The sequence below is a fragment of the Hyaena hyaena genome, unplaced genomic scaffold, assembly GCF_003009895.1.
Source record: "Hyaena hyaena isolate Hyena2069 unplaced genomic scaffold, ASM300989v1 scaffold_66, whole genome shotgun sequence".
In the NCBI taxonomy this organism is placed as follows: domain Eukaryota; kingdom Metazoa; phylum Chordata; class Mammalia; order Carnivora; family Hyaenidae; genus Hyaena; species Hyaena hyaena.
Window position 1 is genome coordinate 4,042,873 of NW_024080696.1, and position 25,095 is coordinate 4,067,967.

Sequence of the window (25,095 nt, forward strand, 5' to 3'; positions counted from 1 at the left end):
TGGGGACCGACTGACTTACTGACCGACCGACGGAGGCACACCCCGCTCCACCCGACCCCGCCCCACCCAGCCTCGGCCGCATCCCCGCGCCGGCGCCGCCTCCCTCGGCCACCCCTTCCTTCTGCACTTCTTTTCCGCCTCCGCCTCTTCTTGGCTCCCGCGGCGCCAGTGCCCTCCCCTGGCCCGGGCGGGGCGCCTCGGCTCCCGGCAGAGCTCGGCGGAGTCGGGCGGAACGTTCCGTTCCAGCAGAGAAGCAGCCCCAGCGCCGGGCGAGAGGTGCCGAGGGAGCTTCTCCCCGAGGACCGGGGCATGCGAAGGGTAAGACCTGGCAGGGTTGCGTTTGGAAATACTTTTTTCCGCCTCCCGCCCCTTCGGGTACTGACCGGTGTGGTTCCCAAGTGTCCTTCGTGGAGTTCTGATTCCGTGTGAGCGAATCGTGCGTCGATGTTTACTTAGCCGTGGAGCCCCAGCTTGCAAACTGTGGTTTGTGCTACTTCTGGAGGTTTCTACCATTTACTAGTTATTGAATGTGTGTGCACTGATGTGTGTTTGTTGAAAACGTGTAATTGTGCATGTTTGAGAAATAGGCGCTTGAGTTGGTGCTGAATGTCTATAAACCATGCCAGCAACGAAGTCTTCCAAGGGAAATAATACATCGATCTCTGCACCAAACCTAGACACTGTCTAGAATATGAAATGCCATATGAAGAAATGTATGTCAAATAATAAACTTTTGGTATAGAAAATATAGCTGCAGGAGCCACTCTTCTTTGAGGGAAACTAAATGTACAGTTAATCTAGATTTGAATGCCGATGGAACCGTTTAACTCCGAACTAGCCATTAGATGAAAAAAAGTTGCTGTGTTTTTTGAAGACATTTCTTGGTAAGGCTCACAGTCATAAATGAATCACCTCTCCAGTGCAGACGTTTGCAGTGACAGACACCAGAAGCTGTCATTTGGTCATCTGAAAGTTTGAAAGCAACATGCATGTTTCTAATTTTAGTTTTAAATTCAACAAATGAGGAAAAAATTAGTAATCTATTAATCGATTTGCCTCCAATCTTGTTTATTTCCCTTTAAATGAAGGGCGATTCTTGTCTTTGTTGTTGCTTTCATGATGTAGTAAGCATCCTTGGGCATTTAATAAAAAAAAGAACAGATTTACTGGTTTTTAAGATGTTGAAAGAGATCTCTATGGGTCCCATAACTTCTCCTCATTTTTTATTACCAAGTTAATATCTCTACAACAAAGGGGGAAATGCAATTTCTTAGCAGAAACTCAGTGGACACTGAGTGTCAGTGGGGTGACCACTGCCATCAATCTATTTTGCAGAATATTGAGAAGCTCAGAGCAACTAACCTTTAAGGTTCCCCTAGGACTTTATCTGATTTAAAGTGTTGCCTTTCTAATCCCACCCTCCTGACAGTTTGCAAGGGAAGATATACTGATTGATTTTTCTCTGTCCCTTCCCGCCCCCCCCAGTACTCCTTCTAGCTCTCCCAGTCTCTAACCCAGTTACAGACAATTTTATCCAAAGAAAAAGGCCATGCATAGTTTCTTAAGTGAGACAGATAATTTTCTGGCTATACCCATACGTGAACGGAATCCACGCACCTCCAGAATTTGACATGTTGCCTGCTGCAAGCGGTTACTTGCAGGCACAATAGCAGTTGCCGTAGTTGGGCAAGAGGATGGACATGGTTTTCAAAACAAAAACGAACCCATTTTAGATTATCAAGAGAACTTACTGTAAACAGACTCTTTTTGTTCCAAAGATGTCTCCCACTCCAGGCAAGGAGCAATCCTGGCTGAGGTACGTATCAAGTGTCTGATGGGGAGAGGTCTCATTGTGCTCCTAAGTCTCTCTGGGGGTAAAGGGATGCCACAGGGCGGAAATTCTCCGCACTGACCTTTCAAAATTAAAATTACTATGCTTGCATACTCATTGTCAGGAAGGCAGATTAGATATTCACGCCCCCCAGTTTTAATAGATAGCCTCCACATATATGCATGCAAAAAGAGTGTTATGCCTCGTCTCTCACATAAACCATAGGTGCTATTATTGAATTTGGTGTGTAAAGTTTTACATTTTGGTGAAAATCCGATCTCACGTTGGAGTAGTGCTCGGCTTTGTTTGTTATCCGCTGTTTTCTGTCTTTTTCTGTTACCCTTTTCCCAGTGGACTATGTGCCTCCCTGTCGCCTGTGAGATCTTTCTCCTCTAATAAGCCTAGCTGCAGGATCAGCGTGTTCCTTTTGGCATTTGAAAATGTTAAAATAGTGAAATTGTTAAATGTTACCAAGATGAAAATGCTGGGCATGAAATTCTCTGGAAGAACCACTATCTCTGTGGCATATTATAGTCTATTCCAAAAGGAAACTCCTCGCATCGGTTTACCTATTTTCTCAAGAAGGCAGCAGCCCCATTGATTGTGTTGATAAGTGTTTAGTATGCAGTGTCAGCTTATTAATTACTAAGGCAAAGCCTGAAAAAACTCTTTCAAAACAATCTTATGACATTCTTCTTTGCTTTGACTCAGAATTAACATGAACCACCAGGAAATTTAGACAGACAGCCTCCTTGGTTGCCTTGCCTATTAGTGTTTGGAATTAGAATTGGAATACTTGGCTGTTTAAGAATAAAACTATTATGAAATGGAACTTATAATAGCCGTTGATAGTTCACCACGCTTACCAAATGTTTCTTCCCAGAAAACAGTTGGGCTAATAAGAAAAGGGATTATTTCACATAATTAGCTCTCCAGGAATGCTGCAAAAAAAAAAAAAAAAAAAGAGTAATACATTGAATTTGGAGATACCTAACAACACATGATGAGTAAAATGAGATTTGGTTAGAGCATCTTGAATTTGGTTAGGAAGATGGAGCCTGTCCTTGAGGTAGCTGCCTGTTCTTGGGGTAATTATGTTAGCTCAGTTGCCTAAAGGACACAGATGAGAGCTTTCTTTTTCCTGAAAGAAAAAAAAAAAAAAAAAAAGGATGCCATGTCTTCACCAGTGTAATCTGTCTCTTTTGTTTTTGTATTCATCATTTTCTAATTGAACTGACAGATTAGTTAGAGGGAATCCAGCCTTTGGGTTTAAATTATTTATAATTCTGCTTTTGCCTCTGAAAAGACCTGGCCCCAACATTATGTGAAAAACTGCTAGGGCCAAGTTTACATATTGCACATCTGTATTTTGAGGAACTGCAAGGTCTGCTCGTTTTTCTTTTCTTGAACGAAGAGTGGTAGAAAAGTTAAAGAATAAGGAAATCAAAACCAATTGATGTACTTCATATTGGCAAAATTTTAACTTTGTCCCTCCCCCATCTTCAGTTCTTTCTTAATCTTGTTCTCATAACAATATTAACGTTCTGCGACTGCATGAATGCTGTTTCTGAGGGGTTGGAGGACATACAACACTTTGCCACTGAATTGTATTTTAGTTTTGATAATCATTGAATTCACTAATCTGTATCTTTTTTAGATTAGATTAGATTGGGTTAACAATATAGAACATAGATCAACTCAGATTTCTCCCAGATATTTTCTGAACTAAAAGAAGCAACAAATGTCATCCAGAATATATATATAATGAAATTATATACTACATAATTAAAAAAAAATTAATGTTTATGTATTTTTGAGAGAGAGAGACAAAGTGTGAGTGGGGGAGGGGCAGAGAGAGGGGTGGGAAGACACAAGAGTCCAATGCAGGCTCCAGGCTCTGAGCTGTCAGCACACAGCCTGACTCAGGGCTTGAACTCATGAACTGGGAGATCATGACCTAAGCTGAAGTTGGATGCTTAACTGACTGAGCCACCCAGGAGTCCCTATACTCTATAATTTAGATGATTGGGATGTATAATTACACTTGTATACATATATGTGAACACACTTTTTCATAGGTGTGTATCATGACTGACCCAAAAATTTAGACCCATTGCCTGTATACATTTGAATATATAATTCAGATTAAATAAGTGCCACCAATTTGGTTAAGGCAGCTGTGCAGATGGACACAGAAGACTCAGGCAGAAGGAGTATCCACCTTGAATCCAAACAAGGCTGTTCTGATTTTCCAGGATAGTGGAAATCTGTTCCAGTCTCGCGTGATCTAAGAATCTGGCAAAGACGCCAGGATGGGCATAACTACGTTAGATTATAGTTGTCGCATCAACACTGACTGATGTGTTTAATACAGTTTTCACCAGTCTTGCTAGATGTTTGTTATTTTTAGAAAAGGAAGTTGGGAGAATAAGTACAAGGTTATTACTCTGTCACAAAATGCACATTAACATAGTTTTATCTGTAAAATACAGCACATTGTAGTGCTATCACAAAAAAGTTAAAACTATAGGAAATGTGTCGGGAGGAGGGGAAGGGAAGGTTGTTTTTAGTGGTTTTTGAGTGCCTCTCTTAGTACTACTCAAAGAGTTTGATGTTAGAAGAACTTCCGTCTCAAACAGGACCGAACAGATAATAGGTATGTTTATGACCTATCAGTGATAATAGGTCAAAGCCATTACATAAAGTAATCAGCATGATTACCTCTAGTTCTTAACAGAAAATATTTACTAAAAGCTTTCCTGGGTCATATTTCTTCACTGATCAGGGTACCTCGTGGAAAGCAAAGCACATCTCTGTAATAGTTTTTCTAGTACAGCTGCCATTGCAGATACATTCTTGAGCTAGTTTTCATTGATGTTTTCCATATATTCAAAGTATTTTCCCATATGGCTTACTGGGCAATCACTTCAGGATATCCTTTAAGTTAAAGTTCCATTTGGCCAGGTGAATTTCATAATTTAGTGAGCATGTGGTTCATAGTTGTGTTTGGATGGGTTTTCGAAGGAAGACTCGTTTACTCACCAAACCTGAGCAAATGGGCCTGACGGAGTCGTGGCCGTTGTTCTGGAATACTACAATTCTGTTTTAGCCCCAGCTGGAGAAATGTTCGCACCTGCACTTGAGGAAAGCTTTCAAAGTTTTTCTTTGTTTGTCTTCTTTCCTTTTGTTTTTGAATACATGAGTTGAGCCTGGTTAGATGGGAATCAGTGTCTCTTAGCCAACTCTTTTTTTTTAACCTATTGTGCTGTTGCGTTATATCCCGTATTTTTGAATAGACTTATTAAGGTAGATTTTGTATTTTTGTGAATGCAACAAGGGATTTGAGTTCCCATTTCTCATAACTTTGATGGCAAATCATTTTTCCCTAAGAGCACAATACTTTATTATCTGACTCTTACCCTTGCGCTGGAGTTTGGATTCTTAATTGCGGAGAGTTTGGATTCATTGAGTAGCAATTTGATATCTTTGGCTTGATTCTTTACCTTCATTATCAACTCTGAAAAGCATTTAAAATTTGTTTTTGACTTCAGGAGATAAAGTGCAGTATAGTTTCCTAAATTTGACAATGTAATATCTATTTTTTTAATCCTACTAGCAAATTCCATGCTATTGCTTTTTAAAGAAAGGCAGAGGCATTTTTCAAAGATGTGCCAGGCAATCTGTTGTGGTAGTTGAATATACTGGCAAATGCTTTCACAAACCGTGTATGTCAGTAGTATATTTAAATATAATTAAAATAAAATATAATTAGGAAATAATGTTTTTCAAAGTTTATGTTTAAATGGGAGGGTTCCCCTCTTCCCTCATTATTTCTTCATCTGTTCTTTTAGACCATATATTCAGAGAAGAACACTGGAATATGAGTTCTATAAATTGAGTTAAGTTACAGGAGTTTTACATTTAAACTGATGATAAATTCCAGTATGCTTTTTAAAAAACAAATTTCTGCTTGCACGTATGGACATATGTACTATGGGAAATTTTATAGCACTGACTTCTGTTGGTCAAGAAGCTAAACAGGATGTTTTTAATATAGCAAGTGAACGGATATCATGTGTAGTATGCCTTCGTCTCTCCTGTTTGCTTTTAACTCCACTATATTTAAAAATCATCAACTTGATTTATCCTTTAGAAAAGAGGCTTCATTTAATGCCGCTATGATCTCTGTGTTTTGGTTTATTCCAGTGTGACTTGTTCAGTGAACCAGATTTTCAACTCATTTCGATGCACTGCTACCAGAATTTGTAAATGTTTTCTCTAGCATTTGTACAAGTTGTGGTGAGCAAGTCATATGCATGTGGTGAAGGAGGGAAGCTGAACAATTTCATACAGAACAAAGTAAGCAAAAGACTGTCCCAAGTCCGTGTCTTTGCATATGTGGGAATTTGGCAACTACTTGTGGAAATTATATCAAACTTCTTACAAACAACAACTAGAAAAGGGAAAGCCTTTGAATGATTTTAGTCCTCAACTAAAATGAAATGAAGGATGAGTAATTTATGAGCCATTTTTATTGATGAAATAATTAAAGAGGAAACAGTCTGCCCAAAGTCAGAGATTTAAGTACTTTAGGATACATTTCCATGTATTTACAGCTTTTAGGTATTTTTGCAAGATATATGCCAGCTATAAGCAGTATGGATTGCATAATCTAATTCTGTAAGTTAATTTGCAGCCGATCTGCGTTACTTAGACCTCCTGCAAGATTCCCATTTTAGTTTGTTGTTTTCTGGGTTCATCTCCTGCGATACATTATTTTACAGTTTGGGGACGAGAAGAACAGAAACAGAAACATTTCCAGCTTAAAAAAAATAAGCTGAAATGTTACCTACTTTTACTGGTTTCGTCCTTCCCAGTGGCGTCGACAGGAATGGCTAGCAGTTCTAGAGAACTTTGCATACATAGACTTCATAAATAGAATTAGGAGAAAATGGTGTGGAGTTCTTAATTTATATCTGCATGCTGGGTAAGTACATATTATATCTTGATGCCACATTTCTTTGTCAGACAAAAATATAACAATAAGTTTGCTGAAGAAGTGCAGAGAAGCCCAGAATTGTAGACTGACAAACCTTGAGAGGTTCCCCACTCGTATGTTTATTTTCAGGCTAGACCACATTATTCTATTTCAGTCACATAGGAATACCTTGGTTTTAAACATCTTCTTTGAGAGACTACTTTATCATGAGTGGGCTCCCTGAACAATCCATTTCAATGATCTAAAAACCTACACTCCTGGAATATTCCTTGTTCCTGTCTAACCTCAATTCTTCTTACAGGTTAATTTTTACTTCTGTCCCTCATTCAGTCTTTCTTATAGGTCTCCGTAATCTTTAACAGCAGCTTTTTAAACTTTAGAGTGTGTTAGAATCTCCTGGGTGCCTTGTGACAACACACATGTGCCCTGAACCCTAAAGTTTCTGACACAGTAGGTCTGAGGTGAACCTGAGAATTTGCAGGTTTTGTAAGTACTGCTGGTGGGGAGACTACCCCTTGCGAACCCCTGACCTGTAAAATAACTCTGCATTTACTCACAGATCACTGTGTGACTTCTCACACTGTTCTTTGAGATGTATCCTAGATGTTCATCCCATTCTTACCTATCTTACTTCCTAATTCTTTACCTTCACCTCACTTTTTCTGAATGCTTGCAGTTCCTTAGCTCTGTGCCTAATTGCAAAATTGCATCACACAAATCCTCGGAAGAGTTTGACCTTGAATGAGTACAATAGAACTACCTTACTCTTGCAGCGACATCGAAATCCTATACTCACCTCCAATTTGCACACTTCTTAATCAGAACTACATTTTCAAAGCATATTTTTCATCTTTACTGAAACCTAGTTGAGTTCTGTGTGTATATAATTATTTGCATCTCTTATTGTATTTTTTCTTGAGACACAGAGAGAGGGCATGCAAACAGAGACGGGTCAGAGAGAGAGTGAGAGAGAATACAAAGCAGGCTCCATGCTGTCAGCACAGAGCTCAATATGGGGTTCGAACTCACAAACTGTGAGATCATGACCAGAGTCTGACACTAGGCTGACTGAGCCTCCCAGGCACCTCTATAATTATTTGCATCTTGAAAACGTATTTTTATGTTTGTATCTTGCATGTTAGTACATGATAATTTTTTTTTTTAACATTTCAGCTAAAGAAAGTGGCACTTAAGTACCTAATTTATAAAATCGTGTTTGAAGGGAACCCTGGATTTACACAATAAGAACTTATTTAAAGTTACTCCAGTGAAAAAAATGATAGGAAGCGAAATTGAATTATTTAGAAAGCTACCATATCCCTGATTTGTATGCATATTTGAACAAATATTCACTCACCTTATGAAATATTCAATTTTAGCCCCTCTAATGATAAATATTTTCTGTTCTTTTTCATCACAGAATTATGGCCTATTTTGTGATTTTGTATTTGAAAATTGGAAAGCCAAATGTTTTATAAAACAGAAATGAGTTGGGTTTGTTATTAGAATTGATTTTGGGCTCCTGAGATATCCCATCTTACATTTAGCATCTGTTGGCATAAACATATCATTTGTTTTCAGTAGAACTACTTTCCTGTCCTCATCTTTAATTACTTTCTTGAGGCAGAATTCCAAATATTCACGATTAATTTTATCAATATGTTAAATTTTCTCAATGCCCTTTTGCCCCAGAAAAGCAATTAAAAATTTAGTTTTTGTAGGCAGTAGTAATAACCCATTTTAACCCTCCATAACATATTTTCTTATCTATGTTTTAATTAATTCAGTTGTAAAATACATGAAATGTTGTAGCAGGAAGAGAAGTTGCTCAACCAAAGCAAGAACTATGTGCACTGAATAGAATAACAAATTGATTCCTGAGGGCTTATAAAAGCCACTCCATCTAGTGGTTGAATTTTCACATAACTTCTCTTGACAAGTTGTTTGCAAAACATACTTGCACATGGGAAAACCCACTTGGGGAAGATTAATGCATAGTAACATGCATTTGAGGGAGGGAAAAAGTTCATTATAATCATAATTTCCTATATTGTCTTTAAGGGTCTATCCACAGCATATAAGTAGGATTCAGTCAAGGATGTGCAAGTCACAAAAATCTCTTTATAAATCAGTGCTGTGTGCCTAAACATTGAGGTTCATGACACACACCTGTGTGTGCTAAACAAGGATCAGAATAAAGGTAAATACCTGGTCTTTGCCTCTGGCTTTTCCTTGCCATCAAAATAACTTCTGTTTAGTACTGGGATAAAAGATCCTGGGATAAATAATTGTTGATGCCCTTTACGTAACCTTTACGTTTGGGCAGGTTTTTTTTTTTTTTTTTTTTTTCAGGTGAATGTTTGTATGAGACTAAAACTCAGTTTTAATTCCCTCATAACCAACTGACTTTATGCCAGGGAAAACTATCCACAGTCAAGCACTATTCTGCTACGATAGATCTGCCATGCTGCTGACGCACACCAACATGCATCTAGGTATCGAGTACCGGCCCTGTGCCAGGCACTGTGCCAGGCAGAAGCATGCAATGCATCGAGCAGAGGTCCCTATTCTCAAGACATTTATGATTTGAAGGGTTTAGACACAAAAAAAGACTGCTATGGGTTGACTCAGCAGTGCCCATCCTCCCTCCTGGGAGAAAACCTCAAAGCATATATAGGAAGGGGATAACACAACCCGATTATTGAGATGCACAACCCAATACTGTTTGGTGATGAAGTATCATGTGCCTATTACATGTTTTCATATCCTGTTCTATTCTGTCATCTGTAGGAGGAGGACAGATGGGTGGCCTTTATTTGATGGAGTGGGGTGGGGTGGAAAATCATTCCTCTTGCTTCCTTGACCCATATCCATTACACAGGTGTAATGCACATGTGCACATATGTATATATATTTAACGTCTACAGTGCTAGGCACAGAGTATGTGCCCAATAAAAATGTGTTACATGAAGCATGCGAGGGCCTATAACTTTGTAACCATCAGCCACATTGCTGTAGTAACACTGCTTTGTGATCTTTAGGCACCGGGAATCTGTCGCAAGCACTCCCCTGTTGGAGCCTTGCTAAGGTTTACAGAATTTCTTCTGCCTTGATTCTAGCCAACATCCTAGGAACAAGCCGTGGAGAGTCCCCTTCCGTCTGGGCTTACCAAAGCTACTCTGCTCATGGTGGGAAATTGAGTGACTTCAAGGGAGTTTGAATTTCTCCAAATGGGAATGAATATTTCACACTCTTGTCACTAACAACCATCATTTCTCATTCAGACCTACAGAAATGGTCCTCTCTCTTCCTCGCTGGTATTGTGGAAACTGTCATTACTGTCCACAATCCTTACAATTAAGTAAAGGGGGAAATCTAATCTTTTTAAAATAACGAAAAGATAAGTGAGATTTTATTTATTATTTGCCAACAGTCACTGAAAATAAGGCACTAATCCAGGGTTAGGATTTATAGCTTGTAGTTAATTATCAAACTTGTCCCTGGAGACCACGGGGCAAGGATGATTTGCAAGTGCTGTGGGCAATCTTTTGCTGTCAACAGATCATCCTTCAGATTTTAGTTGTTTGTTGTGTAAAGTGATCACGTACTGTCTAGTACCTCCTTTTCCCAAAATCAATTCTTCCGCCTTCCTTAGAAATGAAGAGAAGTGTCTTATTAAATGGTTCCTGGACCTCAAAGTTAAGCACAGAGACTTGGACTTACACAGACCTGGGTCGAGTTTAGCTCTGCCTTCTAGGTAGAGACCTTGAGCAAAGCATTTTACCTCTCTCAGCCTCAGGTTTTTCATATGTAGAATGGGGATTATAATAGCAGCTAATTCGTGTAAAAAATAGTATATATTTTTTAGCACACAAATATTATAATTTTTCTTATTAAAATATTTGGGAATTGGAATTTTCTCTATTGTGCATTTAATCACCCAAATCACTGGATCACTCTGAGATTTGAACCTAGAGAAACAGGACTTGATTTTTTGTAGGACTTAATTTGGATGCTCATGGATTCTAAGAGAATGTATTCTTTCGCTGAAAGATGAAGGAAGAAATTGAAAGGTATGCTGCACCATTGAACAACAAGTAGCATGCTTTAAACTATTTCTGTCCTTGGTAATGAGCTGTCAGATAATCTATATACTGGGTTCTACATATTTTATGGGCTGGAATAATACATCACTCTTGGCTTTTAATGACCAAACTTCACATGCAAGATAAAGACAGTCTTATGGAGTATTTGTATATGGACCATGGCTTTTATTGAATTGAAAATTTTGCATGTTCTCTTCTAAAGGAAGGCTGCATCAATTATGCTTGATCACTTCCTTTACAGACATGTTGAAAAGGTAGCTCTCTCTAAAAAAAAGATATAGGCACTTAGAGGAAACATCAAAACAGCAGAACAGGGATGCCTGGGTGGCTCTCTAGGTTAAACATCCGACTCTTGATTTCGGCTCAGGTCATCATCTCACAGTTCTTGAGATGAACCCCGCATTGGGCTCTGCCCTGACAGCAGGGAACCTACTTGGGATTCTCTTTCTCCCTCTCTCTCTACCCCTCCCCCACTGATACACGCACTCTCTTTTCTCTCTCTCTCTCAAAATAAATAAACTGAAATAGATAAGTAAACCTTAAAAATAGCAGAACAAAATTAAATGGTAAATGGATAAATGGAATTAGTTACAAAGCCAACAGATCATTTCATTTATGTCATGAACTTGCCTTTGCGATATGCTTTTCTTGTGGCATCATCACCTCATTGTGAATGTTAATCTGATGTCATTCTAAAAGTATCAATTCTTAAGCCCTAAAATTCTTTAAATTTTAATAAGCTTTGAAATGTTAAATAATTAGGCATACTTCAGGTTAAATTTGAACAGAAATATAGCCTTATAAATGCCTTAATGTCTATTTAGTTCATATTAATTGATATATTTTCATGAAATCTATTTTCTTACTAACAAAGACCAGAGAAAATAGTGCATTTAATAACTCCTATTCCACATTAGAAAATATATGAAAAGCTAAAGCTTTGAGAACCAACCGAGCATTACCTACATAATGGGATTTTCTTTTATGTATAGGGAAAAGGAGCTGACATTAATACAAGGAAAAAGAATTATGTATTTTTGCCTGAATTATCAGGATAACTAACTCAATCCTTTATTTCTCTTTGCTATATAAGATAATGCAAAAAGTGACCAAATTACTTGAATAATTCCCAAACTCTGGTAGTTATGTAAGGGTTAGAAAAGACTTGGTTGCCCATTCAATTGTAGCAGCAGCATCATTCACAGTGTGATGATGTTGGCCCATGAGATTTGCCATGTATATTGAGGACATGTCTTAGACATAATGCAGTTATAAGAGTCAACTAAATTTTCCTTACCAACTCTAGAGAAATATATTATCAAGTAATTTTTTCTTAATCAAATTAGAAGAAACCAGACTTGTTCCCAGAAATGAATGGAAAATAATAAATACATCCACTGGCACCTTCATTCTCCTGAACCCTTCACAAGCCTCTTTTACAAGGCTGGCAGAGCAGAACACAAAGCCAACAAAGAAATTAGGGAGAACAACAGGGTTAAGCAAGGGCCTGGGACTCATGCGTTTGATATCCTGGACTTTTATCAGCCTAGAAACTATGAGCTTGGCATTGTCTCCTTAAAGCATTTATATATTTAGGATATTAGAGAAGGAGCCTGGGGGCCTGATACAGTCCATAATTATATCAGGAGCACAGGTCCTTGTGATGCGTCCAGAAGGGTTTCTCCCCAACTAGACATGGCATCCTGCAGGGAGCAAATGTTGCCTACTGCCTGTTCCCTCAGAGATGCCACACAGGCCAGAGCTGCAAGGATTTGGACTCCAGATAGAACAGTAATAAATATCTAAATTATTAAAACATCTCTTTAAAACAAAGTCTTCAGTAGGTCAATGAAGACTAAAATAACCTGCTATTAATTATATTGATATAGGAAAGACTCTATTTGAAGTCTTGTTTTTGTTACTTAGTGCTCAGTTTAATCAGAACACGGATATTTATACCCTGAAGGGTTGTAGAAACAAACAAGTGACTCTAGGTAGACTTTGGAAAACTTCACGCTGCTGGCGTACCCAGAAAATGTCTTTGATGATACTATAGCCTGCCAGTTAATGTAGAAGTTTGGGAGTGGTAGATGGGGAAACGAGTGTGGAGGTAGTGGGATGGACAAACAGAACAGGTGATGTCATTCTAAAAACTTGAAGTGTTTTTTTTTTTAAATAATAGATTCAAGACATTAAAATATTTTAATTTTATAAAGGCATGATTTATAGCTTAAATTACTAGAACAAGTTGGTTATATTTTTAAAAACAGAATCCTAGGAAAATCCTCTTAAATGTCATTCAATCAGTTTCACTATAACAGTAATAAAAACCAACTGCTTCTTTAATAGGTGCATCTACGCATCTTGCTAGACATTTCCAATTATGATTTTCCCAGTAGCAAACAAAAACACAATTAATGGCAGCTGCATCCCCCCAAAGCCTAAACTATATTACTAGTGAACTCTCAAAGAAAATTCTCAATGCAAAAAATAATCAGGTGAAAATTACTGTAATAATCCAAATGTAGAAATAAAAGAAAGAATTACTGAAATGCAGAGGAGTGCTTTCCCATCATGATCCCATTAACTGTTAGAATAGCCTGTGCACAGTGGTACTTTGACATTCCTAAAATCCTTGAACTGCACAAAATCCATATATACTTTAAAACTGTATTCCTTAATTAAAGTTGGCTTGTATTGGACAGAAATTACTCTATATTTCATAACCACACCATGCTCTGGCTCAAATTTAACAAGTTAGTTAGTTTTAATGAAAGTACTTGGTTGCATTAAAGTGGAAAATTGTGAGCACATATATGGTGATCTTAATACAGAGCCAGTCACAGGCACACATGTTTTGCATTATGGAAGAAAGGTCTGTGATCTTTTTTCTTCCCTGAAGAAGCTTTATAGCTCTTCCAAATACTAAAATTTTAATCCTTGAGGCCATGCCAATAGGCAGATTTACCTAGATGGGCTGGGATAAGAAATAGTGATTTAGCAGGAGGTAGTCTTAATTACTATTGACAAAATGCCTTAATTTGAATTTGTAAGAAGCTGGAAGACTTCAATATAATACAGAAAGCAAAATGGCTTTATTCTGGTTACCGTTAGTTCTTAAAACAGTGCCTCAAGTCCAAAAGCAAAACTTCTGGAGTATGACAGACATGGATTCTGCTACAAACTCTTCATCTTCTGGACAATTAACATTAACATCTAATGATTTCCATTCCCTTATGTGTGAAATGGTGATTATAAAGAAGTACCTGATAGTTATGTAGAAACTAATTTGACAATAAACTATTTGTAAAAAAAAAAAAAAATAAAATAAAGTAAATAATATGGAAAATAATAAATTTTAAAAAATAAGAACAAAAAAAAAAAAAAAGAAGTACCTGATAGAAGTGTCGTGACAATTTAATGATGGAATATGTGTAAAATCTCTGGAATACCTGGAGTATAATAGATATCCAAATAAAGTTTCCTCCTCTCTCACCCCTGTGTGCATCTGCTATTTCCTTCACGCTTTAAGTGCTGAGACAAAAATGAAAATTGAATAAGCAGTCTAGGATCTAATAAGGCAATGTGTCATCTTGAAATCATAATTTATGGCAAGAGTCATAGTACTAAGTAATGACAATAATTAATATCTATTGAAGACTTAAGTTTTGTGCCAGGCACTATGTTAAGTGCCTTACCTTTTTTTAATTTAATTTTTAGGACAATTCTTTGATTTAGGCAACATCGTCATCATCCTCATCCCCACTTGCCTGAGTGCGAGTCTCACAGTAATCTTGGTCTTCTGTCTCCTCATTCAATGTTTTCTTTATTACTAGTGTTTTCACTGGTTGGAATTAGTGGGGAAAAGAAGGGATATAGTAGCCATCTTGGCTTAGGTTAAAGGGATGGTGGTTCATCAAGGTTAAAAGCAGCTCTAGTCATGTACTGTCTAATATGGTAGTCACTAGCCATGTGTAGCTATTAAGAACTTCAAACATGGCTGATGCCACATGTTGAAGTGATAATATTTTGGATACATTGGGTTAAATAAGATATTAAAATTAATTTCACCTTTTACTATTTCCTTTTTACCTAGATAGTGGAAACTTTGATACTGTCTATGTGGCTCACATTACATGTTTATTAGACAGCACTGTTGTAGAACCAGAACATTCTGGCTCTACCATCTACTAGATGTGTGAATGGCAGACTTTACTTACCCTCTCTGTGCCTTTCATCCATGAAATGGGGATGATAATGGCACCCAGCTCATAGGGCCATTGTGAAAGATAAGCAGTTTGAATACTGACCTGGCAGGGGAGCTAGTATGATCATGATAAGCAATTTGATACACGTAAGAAGCTCAGGATACTGCCTACACATGAGCTCTCCAGAAATGCTTAAAAAGGGAAAATCAGCAAGACTTAGCGGTCTTCTTATTATAAAGGCCAAGAAAGAAGAGAAGTCCAAGGTAAGTTCAAGGTATGAGCTTGGACAACTTAATGAAACTTAATTCAGAATTCCATAAGAAATGTGAAAAAAGACATGACTGGAGGTAATTTGCTGCAGCACAGTCTGTAACAACAAGAAGTGATAACCTAAACCTGCATCAGAAGGAGGCTGGCCATGTTCATCTAGTGGATACATAAGGCACCTGCTAAAGGGAGGGAGGATTCGTGGACCAGTGTGGAACTGTCTTAACGAGCGGAACAGTATGTACAACATCTTAGTATTTGTTAAAAAGAAAGAAAAAAGGAAATGAATTTATGTACCTACTTGAATATGCATGGAATATCTTTGGAAAGACTAACAAGGACCTTCTTGCCACCAAGGAGGAAAACTGGGTGGATAGGACATGCAGATGAGAGAGGCTGACCTTGCTGTCCATCCTTCTGTGCCATTTGAATTTGGAATCATATGAATGTCATATAAATGATCAAAATTTCAAATAAAGTAGTTTTTAATTGGGCAGTGTGAAGGGCAGTTTAGTTCCTTGAGATAGGAGGACTTAGGGGATGGGGGTCCTGGACTGGCTCCCAGTAGGAAATGTTGGGCTCAAGTTTGGTTTTCAGGCCAAATATCCACTGAATTAATTACCTTTCTCTCCTCTAATTTTAAGAAAAGGCAAAGAAGCATTATTAAATCACTGCTTTAATGCACTAGTTAATAAAATTCAACTGCCACTATTAGGTTCACATGAACATTTCTAAGGGAGACCAGCCCTCTCTTTCTCATCTGCTAGCGTGTATCAGGCTGCTGAAACACATAAGAAAAAAGACATCATTTCTGTGCCTGGAAATCATTTTCTAGTTGTGGAAATAAATATGTAAGTTTGTGATTAAGTGATACGGTGAGGCCTGTAATAGAGGGAAAGACTGGGGAAACTAGTTCTGTCTGGGTGGGTAGGGCCAGCCAAGGAGATGTCACAAATGGAGGCAATTTAATGTAACAGAGAACTTGGAAATGCGTATTTCAACAGAGGGAGGCTAAGAGGAAAGAAGGAAGGTATGCAATGAGTATCCAAAGAGCAGCATGCCTTCCAGGGCCAGTAAGTGCTATGTTTTAAGTACGGGTGGGAGTTTAGAGGCAAAAGTCAGATTTGAGGATATGCCAGGACCATTAACAGCTCTCTCACAAATGGTGGCTATTTTCTGTGTCCCTCAGATTACTGGTGAACATTTTCATATGTAAATGGAGCTGTTTAGCAAATGGAAGTTTGCAAAGAGCAGAGTTGATTCAGGAGACAGCCTGGACGCAGGGGTGGCAGAATGTAGGAAGGTAGGCCACATTGAGCCACTGTCCCTAGACCAAATTACTAAATAAACAGAACAACAACCAAAAAATCACATTGTGATACTGAAGGTATTCCTTTAAAAAGTTTTTTAAATATGCCTCCATGTTCTGTCTCCACTCACACTGATCCTACATACTCTTGGCATAAACATCCTTTCCTTGGGGAAGCCTCCTTCAACTCCCTAGACTGGCTGCTCCCACGGTGTCTTGTATATCACCAGTCACAGCTGCCACCACACTTCATCATAATTACAGAGTCAGCTGTCTGTCCTCTGCCACACAGTATACTTCATGTGATAGGGACTCTTTCTCGCTACGCTTAGCCCCTCTGCCTACCGACCACAGTGCCTGGCACATAGTGGGTGCTCCGTAACTCGTTGAATGGGTGAATAAATGAATCATTAAATTCAGATAGGTAGGATCTCTGTGTTTAAATGGGAGGACTCAGAACATTTTAATTTGTTCCAAGGTAATAACTATGTCCCCCTCCAATACAGTGTGATAATTTTTTTAAAAAAAGAAAAATACAAGTAGGAAATAAAATACTGGCTTTTATGATTACTTTAAAATTATTATAGGCATCACTCAATGCTTCTAATATCTTCATAAGCAAAAGGGCCTAATAGCCACATTTTAAACAAATATTTATAAATAGTAAAATCAATTCTCTGGCTGTTTGTTTTGAAACAGAACCAAATTGCTTAGCTTAGAATTGAAGAGCCCTTAAAATTTGGCCTCATTTTCTCAGTCGTTCTCATTTCCGGTGCTATCTACATGGGAAGCCTGGGACCCCATCGAGGCCTGTTTCCTGTCTCCCAGCATGCTTGTGTCACTGCACCACTCATGGGGGACACTGTCAGGAAGCACTCTCCATCATCACTGCTTTCCAGGGTTAAAGATCTTGGTCTTCTCATGAGCCTCAGTGCAAGTTCGCCCTTCATGACATTTTTCTTGGTTGGTGTGGACATTTTTGAAATTCACTTCAGCAGTAGCTTAGTTCAAACATCTCCTCTGGGAGAAGAAACTTGCCTAATGGAGACAGGCCAGAATCCAGATCTTTCCCCATGGTCACCTGTTCCTCTGGTTCTCAACATCTCTTCCTCCTTCTTCACACTCAGCACATAGGCCGTACAGCACAGTTCCTGATTCCACACCGTCTTGCTCTTGGGTTGTGCTGTATGTTCAGTCTTACCTGTGTGACAAGACGGTAGAGTCTTCAAGAGCAGACATTGTGTGACACGTTGCTCTCCCCTGCCCCCAGCAGCATTAGGACACTGTGTGCATGTGATAGTAGAAGCAGGGTGGTAAACGCTTCCTAACACAACTATGAGGTGCATGCCTTGCCCAAGACACATTTCCTTCAGCTTGACTTTCAGGAAGTTTGTAGAGCATCACCTAGTGACTTAAATTCAGACAGCTTAAATAATGAAAGAAATATATTTCTGGTGTGTGCCACCACATCGCCAACTTTGGGTGGCTTTTCACTTACTGACTGACTCATTTTGTTGACTAAATCTGACAAAGATTTCATCTAGGCTCAGAGACAGGAATGAAGTAATATGATGGTAGACATTTGGGATATTTACAGTAGGTTTTAAAAAAATTATTATTATTCTCCCAGTCTTCTCACCATTCAGCTTATTTGTTTTCCCTCCTGTTAGGATTCCTGCTGCGGGTCTCTTTCTCAGTCATTTTGAGTTTGGCCTAATCCACGACGGAGGTTATGAAGTCTATCCTGGATGGCCTTGCCGACACCACCTTCCGCACCATCACAACAGACCTCCTCTACGTGGGCTCCAATGACATTCAGTACGAAGATATCAAAGGCGACATGGCATCCAAATTAGGGTACTTCCCACAGAAATTCCCTTTAACTTCCTTTAGGGGAAGTCCCTTCCAAGAAAAGATGACTGCAGGAGACAACCCCCAGTTAGTACCAGCAGACCAGGTGAACATTACCGAATTTTACAACAAGTCCCTTTCATCCTACAAGGAGAATGAGGAGAACATCCAGTGTGGGGAGAACTTCATGGACATGGAGTGCTTCATGATTCTGAACCCCAGCCAGCAGCTGGCCATCGCCGTCCTGTCCCTCACACTGGGCACCTTTACGGTTCTGGAGAACCTGCTGGTGCTGTGTGTCATACTCCACTCCCGCAGCCTCCGCTGCCGGCCCTCCTACCACTTCATCGGCAGCCTGGCAGTGGCCGACCTCCTGGGCAGTGTCATTTTTGTCTACAGCTTTGTTGACTTCCATGTGTTCCACCGCAAAGATAGCCCCAATGTGTTTCTTTTCAAACTGGGTGGGGTCACCGCCTCCTTCACGGCCTCGGTCGGCAGCCTCTTCCTCACGGCCATTGACAGGTACATATCTATTCACAGGCCCCTGGCTTATAAGAGGATTGTCACCAGGCCCAAGGCCGTGGTGGCATTTTGCCTGATGTGGACCATCGCAATTGTGATTGCTGTGCTGCCTCTCCTGGGCTGGAACTGCAAGAAGCTGCAGTCCGTTTGCTCAGACATCTTCCCGCTCATTGATGAAACCTACCTGATGTTCTGGATCGGGGTCACCAGCGTGCTGCTGCTGTTTATCGTGTACGCGTACATGTATATTCTCTGGAAGGCTCACAGCCATGCGGTCCGCATGATTCAGCGCGGCACTCAGAAGAGCATCATCATCCACACGTCAGAAGATGGCAAGGTGCAGGTGACACGGCCTGACCAAGCCCGCATGGACATTAGGCTAGCCAAGACCCTTGTTCTGATCCTTGTAGTTTTAATCATCTGCTGGGGCCCTCTGCTTGCCATTATGGTGTACGATGTCTTTGGGAAGATGAACAAGCTCATTAAGACAGTGTTCGCGTTCTGTAGTATGCTGTGCCTGCTGAATTCCACCGTGAACCCCATTATCTACGCTCTAAGGAGCAAGGACCTGAGACATGCTTTCCGGAGTATGTTCCCCTCGTGTGAAGGCACCGCACAGCCTCTCGATAACAGCATGGGGGACTCAGACTGCCTGCACAAACACGCCAACAACACAGCCAGTGTTCACAGGGCCGCAGAGAGCTGCATCAAGAGCACGGTCAAGATTGCCAAGGTGACCATGTCTGTGTCCACAGACACGTCTGCCGAGGCTCTGTGAGCCTGACACCTTCCTGGCAGCACAGGAAAAAGAAATTTCATTTTTTTTTAAAGCTTAAAATCTAGAAAAGTCTGTCGTCTCATCGGTTATATTTTTTTAAGTTTACCATGCTTGGTGAAAGGTGATTGTCACCAGGATCAGTTATGAGTTCTCTAGCATTTCAATAGCATAGGTACTGAAACTCAGTTCTTCAGGGTTTTACAGTGAAGAAAGCCTGCTGCTTATGTGACTGAAGCTTCTTCAGAGTCTCAGTGAAATGGGAGAGAAACCTGTGGCTACACAGTTTGAAGTCTAAGTACCCACAGGACAACACCATCAAATGAGTAATGCCTTTGTAACCACAACTTTCATTATAATGTGAAATGTATTTGTCCACAAGTATCAGAGATGTCCATTTTTACAAGTCATAGTACTAAAGTAGAGCTATTTTGTAAAGTGTATTGTGTCATGTGAGATGTGTTTCTGTGTTTACTGTGTGTTATTTATATTTGTCTAGTTCAGCAAAACCGAAAGGTAGACTTTCATGAGAACAGCGCAACGCAAGCAGCGGATATGTGCCAGTAAGATCACTTTTTAAAAAATCATTTCCCGTGACTTTAGACAACTTAATATTTTTTTTCCAATCTATTCAAATTTGACCTTGAAATAACCATGAAGGTTTACTTTTCTGTTAATACAACGGGACGAATTTGAAGACTATCCAGAGTATTGAGCAGAATCCATCGACACTTAACAATTTGTTAGCCCTGCATTTTCATACGTGGACATTTATTATCTTCTGGACTATAACTGTTCTGTCGGGTGATGGATTACAATTAGAATGGAAGAGAGAAGGCATATTGACTTTTCTGGCTGACATCTCTGACTTTCTTTAGTCTTTAGCTATTACTAGACCTCTTAAGACAGCATGTGTCAATCTTAATGTATATTGTTATCACTGTGCAATTGCTGTTTACTTGAAGGGTACTGCATTCTTATATTCCAGGTTTAAGTAGATTTCATGCCTGGGTGGCCAAATGAGTCTTCATTTTTTTCTTAATTGAAAAGACGTATTGTCTGGATCAGTAAAATTATACTGTGTGTGAGTGTGAATATAAATGTGTGTGTGTGTGTGTGTGTGTGTGTGTGTTTCTATCCTGTAACTGTTACAGTAATGTCATAAAGTGAGAAAACTGTGACCAAGTGTAAACCGTATCACTCACTGCACTCTTGCACATGAAGTCAGTTTCTAAAATTGAGTTCTTCCAGAAACCTTGTTGATAAAAATACTCACCGTAAACGTTCAGGAAACTCTCCTCCCTTCCCCCCCGAGAGATTGGGTCAAGTGCTACTAAATTGACCTTTAGATATTTCATAAGACCAGTGTCTAGCAAGGAATCATCACTGACAGACATTCAAGTGAAGGTCTGTATTTACCATGTCAGCATTGGGAAGTGACTGTCTTGGTGTCTGAGCACCTACTGTCGACCAAGTCCATGGAGATGTAAATCATCAGAAGGGAAGTGGTTCCTCCTTTTCAGTTGAGTGTGTAGCAGTATGACCCTGTTTAAGCAGCACTGTACCCTGCTTGCTGAAGTAGGATTGCCAGGTCTGGTCCATGTGGCTAAGGAGGCCAGTGGGACAGTGGGTGAGACAGAAAAAGACAGTGAGGAGCCGACACACTTGTGACTGAGGCTTGGATGACATATGACTGCTTCTGTGCTGCTTCTAGATGTCCTTGATGATAACCCAGGACCCAGCTTTGACTGGGTAGGTTTGGGCTAAGGAATAGGCCTCTCCCTCACTCCTGGTTAGCAAGATCTGCTAAAGTATAAAAATGAGTGTGGCTTGCTGGCTTCTCATGCCCCATTCTCATATACCTTAATGGTGCCATGGGTGCTCAGAATTAGGCCCTTTCCCAGTAAGCATTAATATTGCTTCAGAGGCCACTTGACCCGGACAGATTTTACTATAAGCAGTCTTCTCTTTAAACAGAAAGAATGTGGCTCCTGCAGGACCCCTGGTGATTTCTAGCTCTCTAGATGGATGAGCAGCCTATGGGGGCAGTCTTTTGTGCAGTGTATGGTCTATAGCTGAATGTGCGCTGTGGGCCAGGCAGGGATGCACTTAACTATCTGTCTATACAGCTCAAATCTGCCTGCTGGTTGCTTCTCTTTACCTCTCTGTGATATGCAGGGGAGGGCTCAGGGTGCTGGAGGATGAATAAGGTCTCTTTAGAAGAAAGAGAAAAGATTATTTACAAACACTCACTGGGGTCTGGTTCCACTGAAGAATTGCCACTCGTTTGTCCCGCATTAGCCTGAATAGTAATCCACATGTCTCAGAGCTCACCAGTCAGGACCAGCTTTCCTCTCACAGCTATGAAGTCTTGGTGAAGAAGAAATTCTTGTTACTTGTGAAAAATTCCAGGATTCATTTTCGAAACTGTATTTGTGTGTACGCAATGTAGATTTTATAGTGTGTTGTGCTTTCAGGATCTAAATCATATATAATAAATTAAGGGACAATGGGGCTGATGGCACTAAACTTGGTGCTTCTTGATATTCTAAGAAATATCTGTGAAATATCATCACATATGTGTTACACTACCTTCATTTTAAAACATTTCAGCTGGTTTGATTCACTTTGACACTTTTAATATCATTTCCTAACCCAAGAGACTCTAATATCCTCCCTAATGAATATACTCGTTAGAATTACCATCCACTAGTATCATTCATTAACCAGTCCCTCATTAGGCTCATCACCTTAAATATAATTTACATTTCAATAAGTTTTATAAGGTCCAACCTCAGACTTACCTACATTCCTCTTGAGGGTAACATAGTTGTCCCGACCACGCATTTCACTATCACGTATGTCTTCAAAAAGGGCCACATTCCCAACCTGTTCAATTTCTTCAGAATAATGATGGATCTTTCAGCCCCAGACCAATAGTTTCATTTAGACAAGGAGGGCTCTTTCCAAGAACTTCTAATTTTCCATTACATCTGAAATTTATCTAAAAGAAACATGGATCTGGGAGACGCTGTGGACATATGCCTACACTTGAGTTGATTCCCAGACCTCCCCCATCGTGTTGAGTCAGGTCTATCTGGCATTACGTGTCAAGGAATTTGGGCTGCTTGAACCCACACTGCCAGCAATAGGCCCAACCAGCAGATACGAATTAGGCCCTGGATGAGTAGCACTCTAATTACTGTCCTGTTGATTCATTCCTGCCATTCCACATCTGTAAAAGAGACCACCACTATCATGCGCAAAATTAGATTTCTCACAATCTAACTGTATATTTGTATGATATTTTAAAAGTCTCCTAAATGCTAGGCAATGGCTATTAACAATTGTCTTGCATTGGCCTTCTGATGAAATGTTAACAATGCCTATTGTAATATAGACAAAACATTTTATCTACTGATTTGGGCTGAATGTATGTAAATAGGTTTTAAAAAAAAAGTCAGATGTTTAAGCAGTGGCCTACAAATCAGTAATTTTCAGATAGAAGAGTTTCTTTACATTGCTGTGGCATCCTAAAGCCTATCTTCACGTAAACTTGGTGTACTAGCTTGCTGGGGATGAGAGGCCCCAAGAAAGGAAAACTTTTCTTGTGATAGTGTGAATCAGGATGCCAGACTATCTGGATTCTTAACTCCGATGTTTCAACGGGGAAACATAACTCTTGATCGTCTGTAAATCTAACATTATTACTTTTCCTCTTAGAAGAATATCGTATCGTTAGATGTTTGTTGAGCTGGTAACACCCTTGCAACCGTGGCAATATCTTTGTTAGTAATCTGTATAATACTTTGTACACAGTACTAGTAAGATTGTTATTCAATGTAGCTTCAGTCATTAAATTACTATAGCAAAGTAGTACTTTCATAATATTTACAATGTATTAAGCCCACCCTATATTTTATTTAGTGATATAATTAAATTGTTATTTATTCAAAGAGAAAACATCCCATCATGTCTATTGTCCAAAGTTACTTGGAATCAAATAAAAATTCTAGATTATCATGAAGAACATAAATGCCTTTGAATTCTGCCTTATTTCATAGTCTAGCATTAAAACACTCAGGATTTAAGTTCTAAAAGATTATTGAACGATCGGTTTGTTCCCAAAAAGCACTTACAACAATATTTGAGAAATGAGGACAGATTGGATTAATGTACTCATTTTTAACATACAAAAATGCATAAAAACATCATTTACATAATAAAGAGCAAAAGCCTGCCATACCTTTTAAAAGCATTATTTCATAAAAGGGCTTGGTGATTTTGCAGTAAATTAAAATAACTATACTGTTCATAATATGTAAATGAAATTGGAACTTAGCAGACTTAGCAAAATATACAAATCTAAAGAATTTATAAACACATACTCTGAACCATGTGAAAGAGATAATTACTTTTTAACATAACTTATAAAAACACATAATTTTTATTGGAACAATAAGAAAAAAATAGTTTGAAAATTTTATGATGAAGCAAAAAAAGCATTATAATGAAGTTTATACATTTTTTTTAATTTTTTTTAATGTTTTATTTATTTCTAGGAGAGAGAGAGAGACAGAGTGAGCAGGGAAGGGTCAGAGAGAGAGGGAGTCACAGACTCTGAAATAAGCTCCAGGCTCTGAGCTGGCAGTCAGCACAGAGCCCGACGCGGGGCTCGAACCCACGAACTGCGAGATCATGACCTAAGCGAAAGTCGGACGCTTAACCGACTAAGCCACCCAGGCGCCCCAAAAGTTTATACATTATTATTATCCGAAAGTAGGCTTGCAGTTAATTTTGAAAGAAAGTTTTATTTAAATGATAAATTGGCAAATATTTGAAACTATATTATTATTTTCATGACAAAATAAAAATTTATCATTCTTCCTATTTTAGTAAACACTGTGCACTGCATAAGCTGAATGCTTCTAACAAAAAGCAAATGACAGGTGTTCTTTGTTCTTAAATTTTACACTGGTACTTGATGGGAATAAGATACTTATTTCATGTAGCAAAATTAAACAATGATCCCCCTCAATATGTGTTACTATCTATAATGAAATATACATTTAGAATGATATAGAAACAGAAAACCAATTGAGGTATGTAGGAAACTCTACCATGTCCCCCAGGGATGGTTCCCATAGGAAAAATTCCACCTGTACCTCTAAAACATTCTAGAAGAGTTTCTTCTGGATTGAAGGTGATACAGGTGAAGTTTTTGGCT

The 25,095-nt window shown here is 39.1% G+C and overlaps 1 protein-coding gene across 1 annotated transcript; it reads left to right on the forward strand.

Annotated features, from left to right (window-relative positions):
* Positions 1-259: 259 nt before the first annotated feature.
* Positions 260-23,878, forward strand: CNR1 (cannabinoid receptor 1). Its single transcript, XM_039232160.1, has 2 exons — positions 260-318; positions 18,391-23,878. Exon 2 carries the CDS (start codon positions 18,453-18,455, stop codon positions 19,869-19,871), a length of 1,419 nt encoding a protein of 472 aa, XP_039088091.1. The 5' UTR covers positions 260-318; positions 18,391-18,452; the 3' UTR covers positions 19,872-23,878.
* Positions 23,879-25,095: the final 1,217 nt, after the last annotated feature.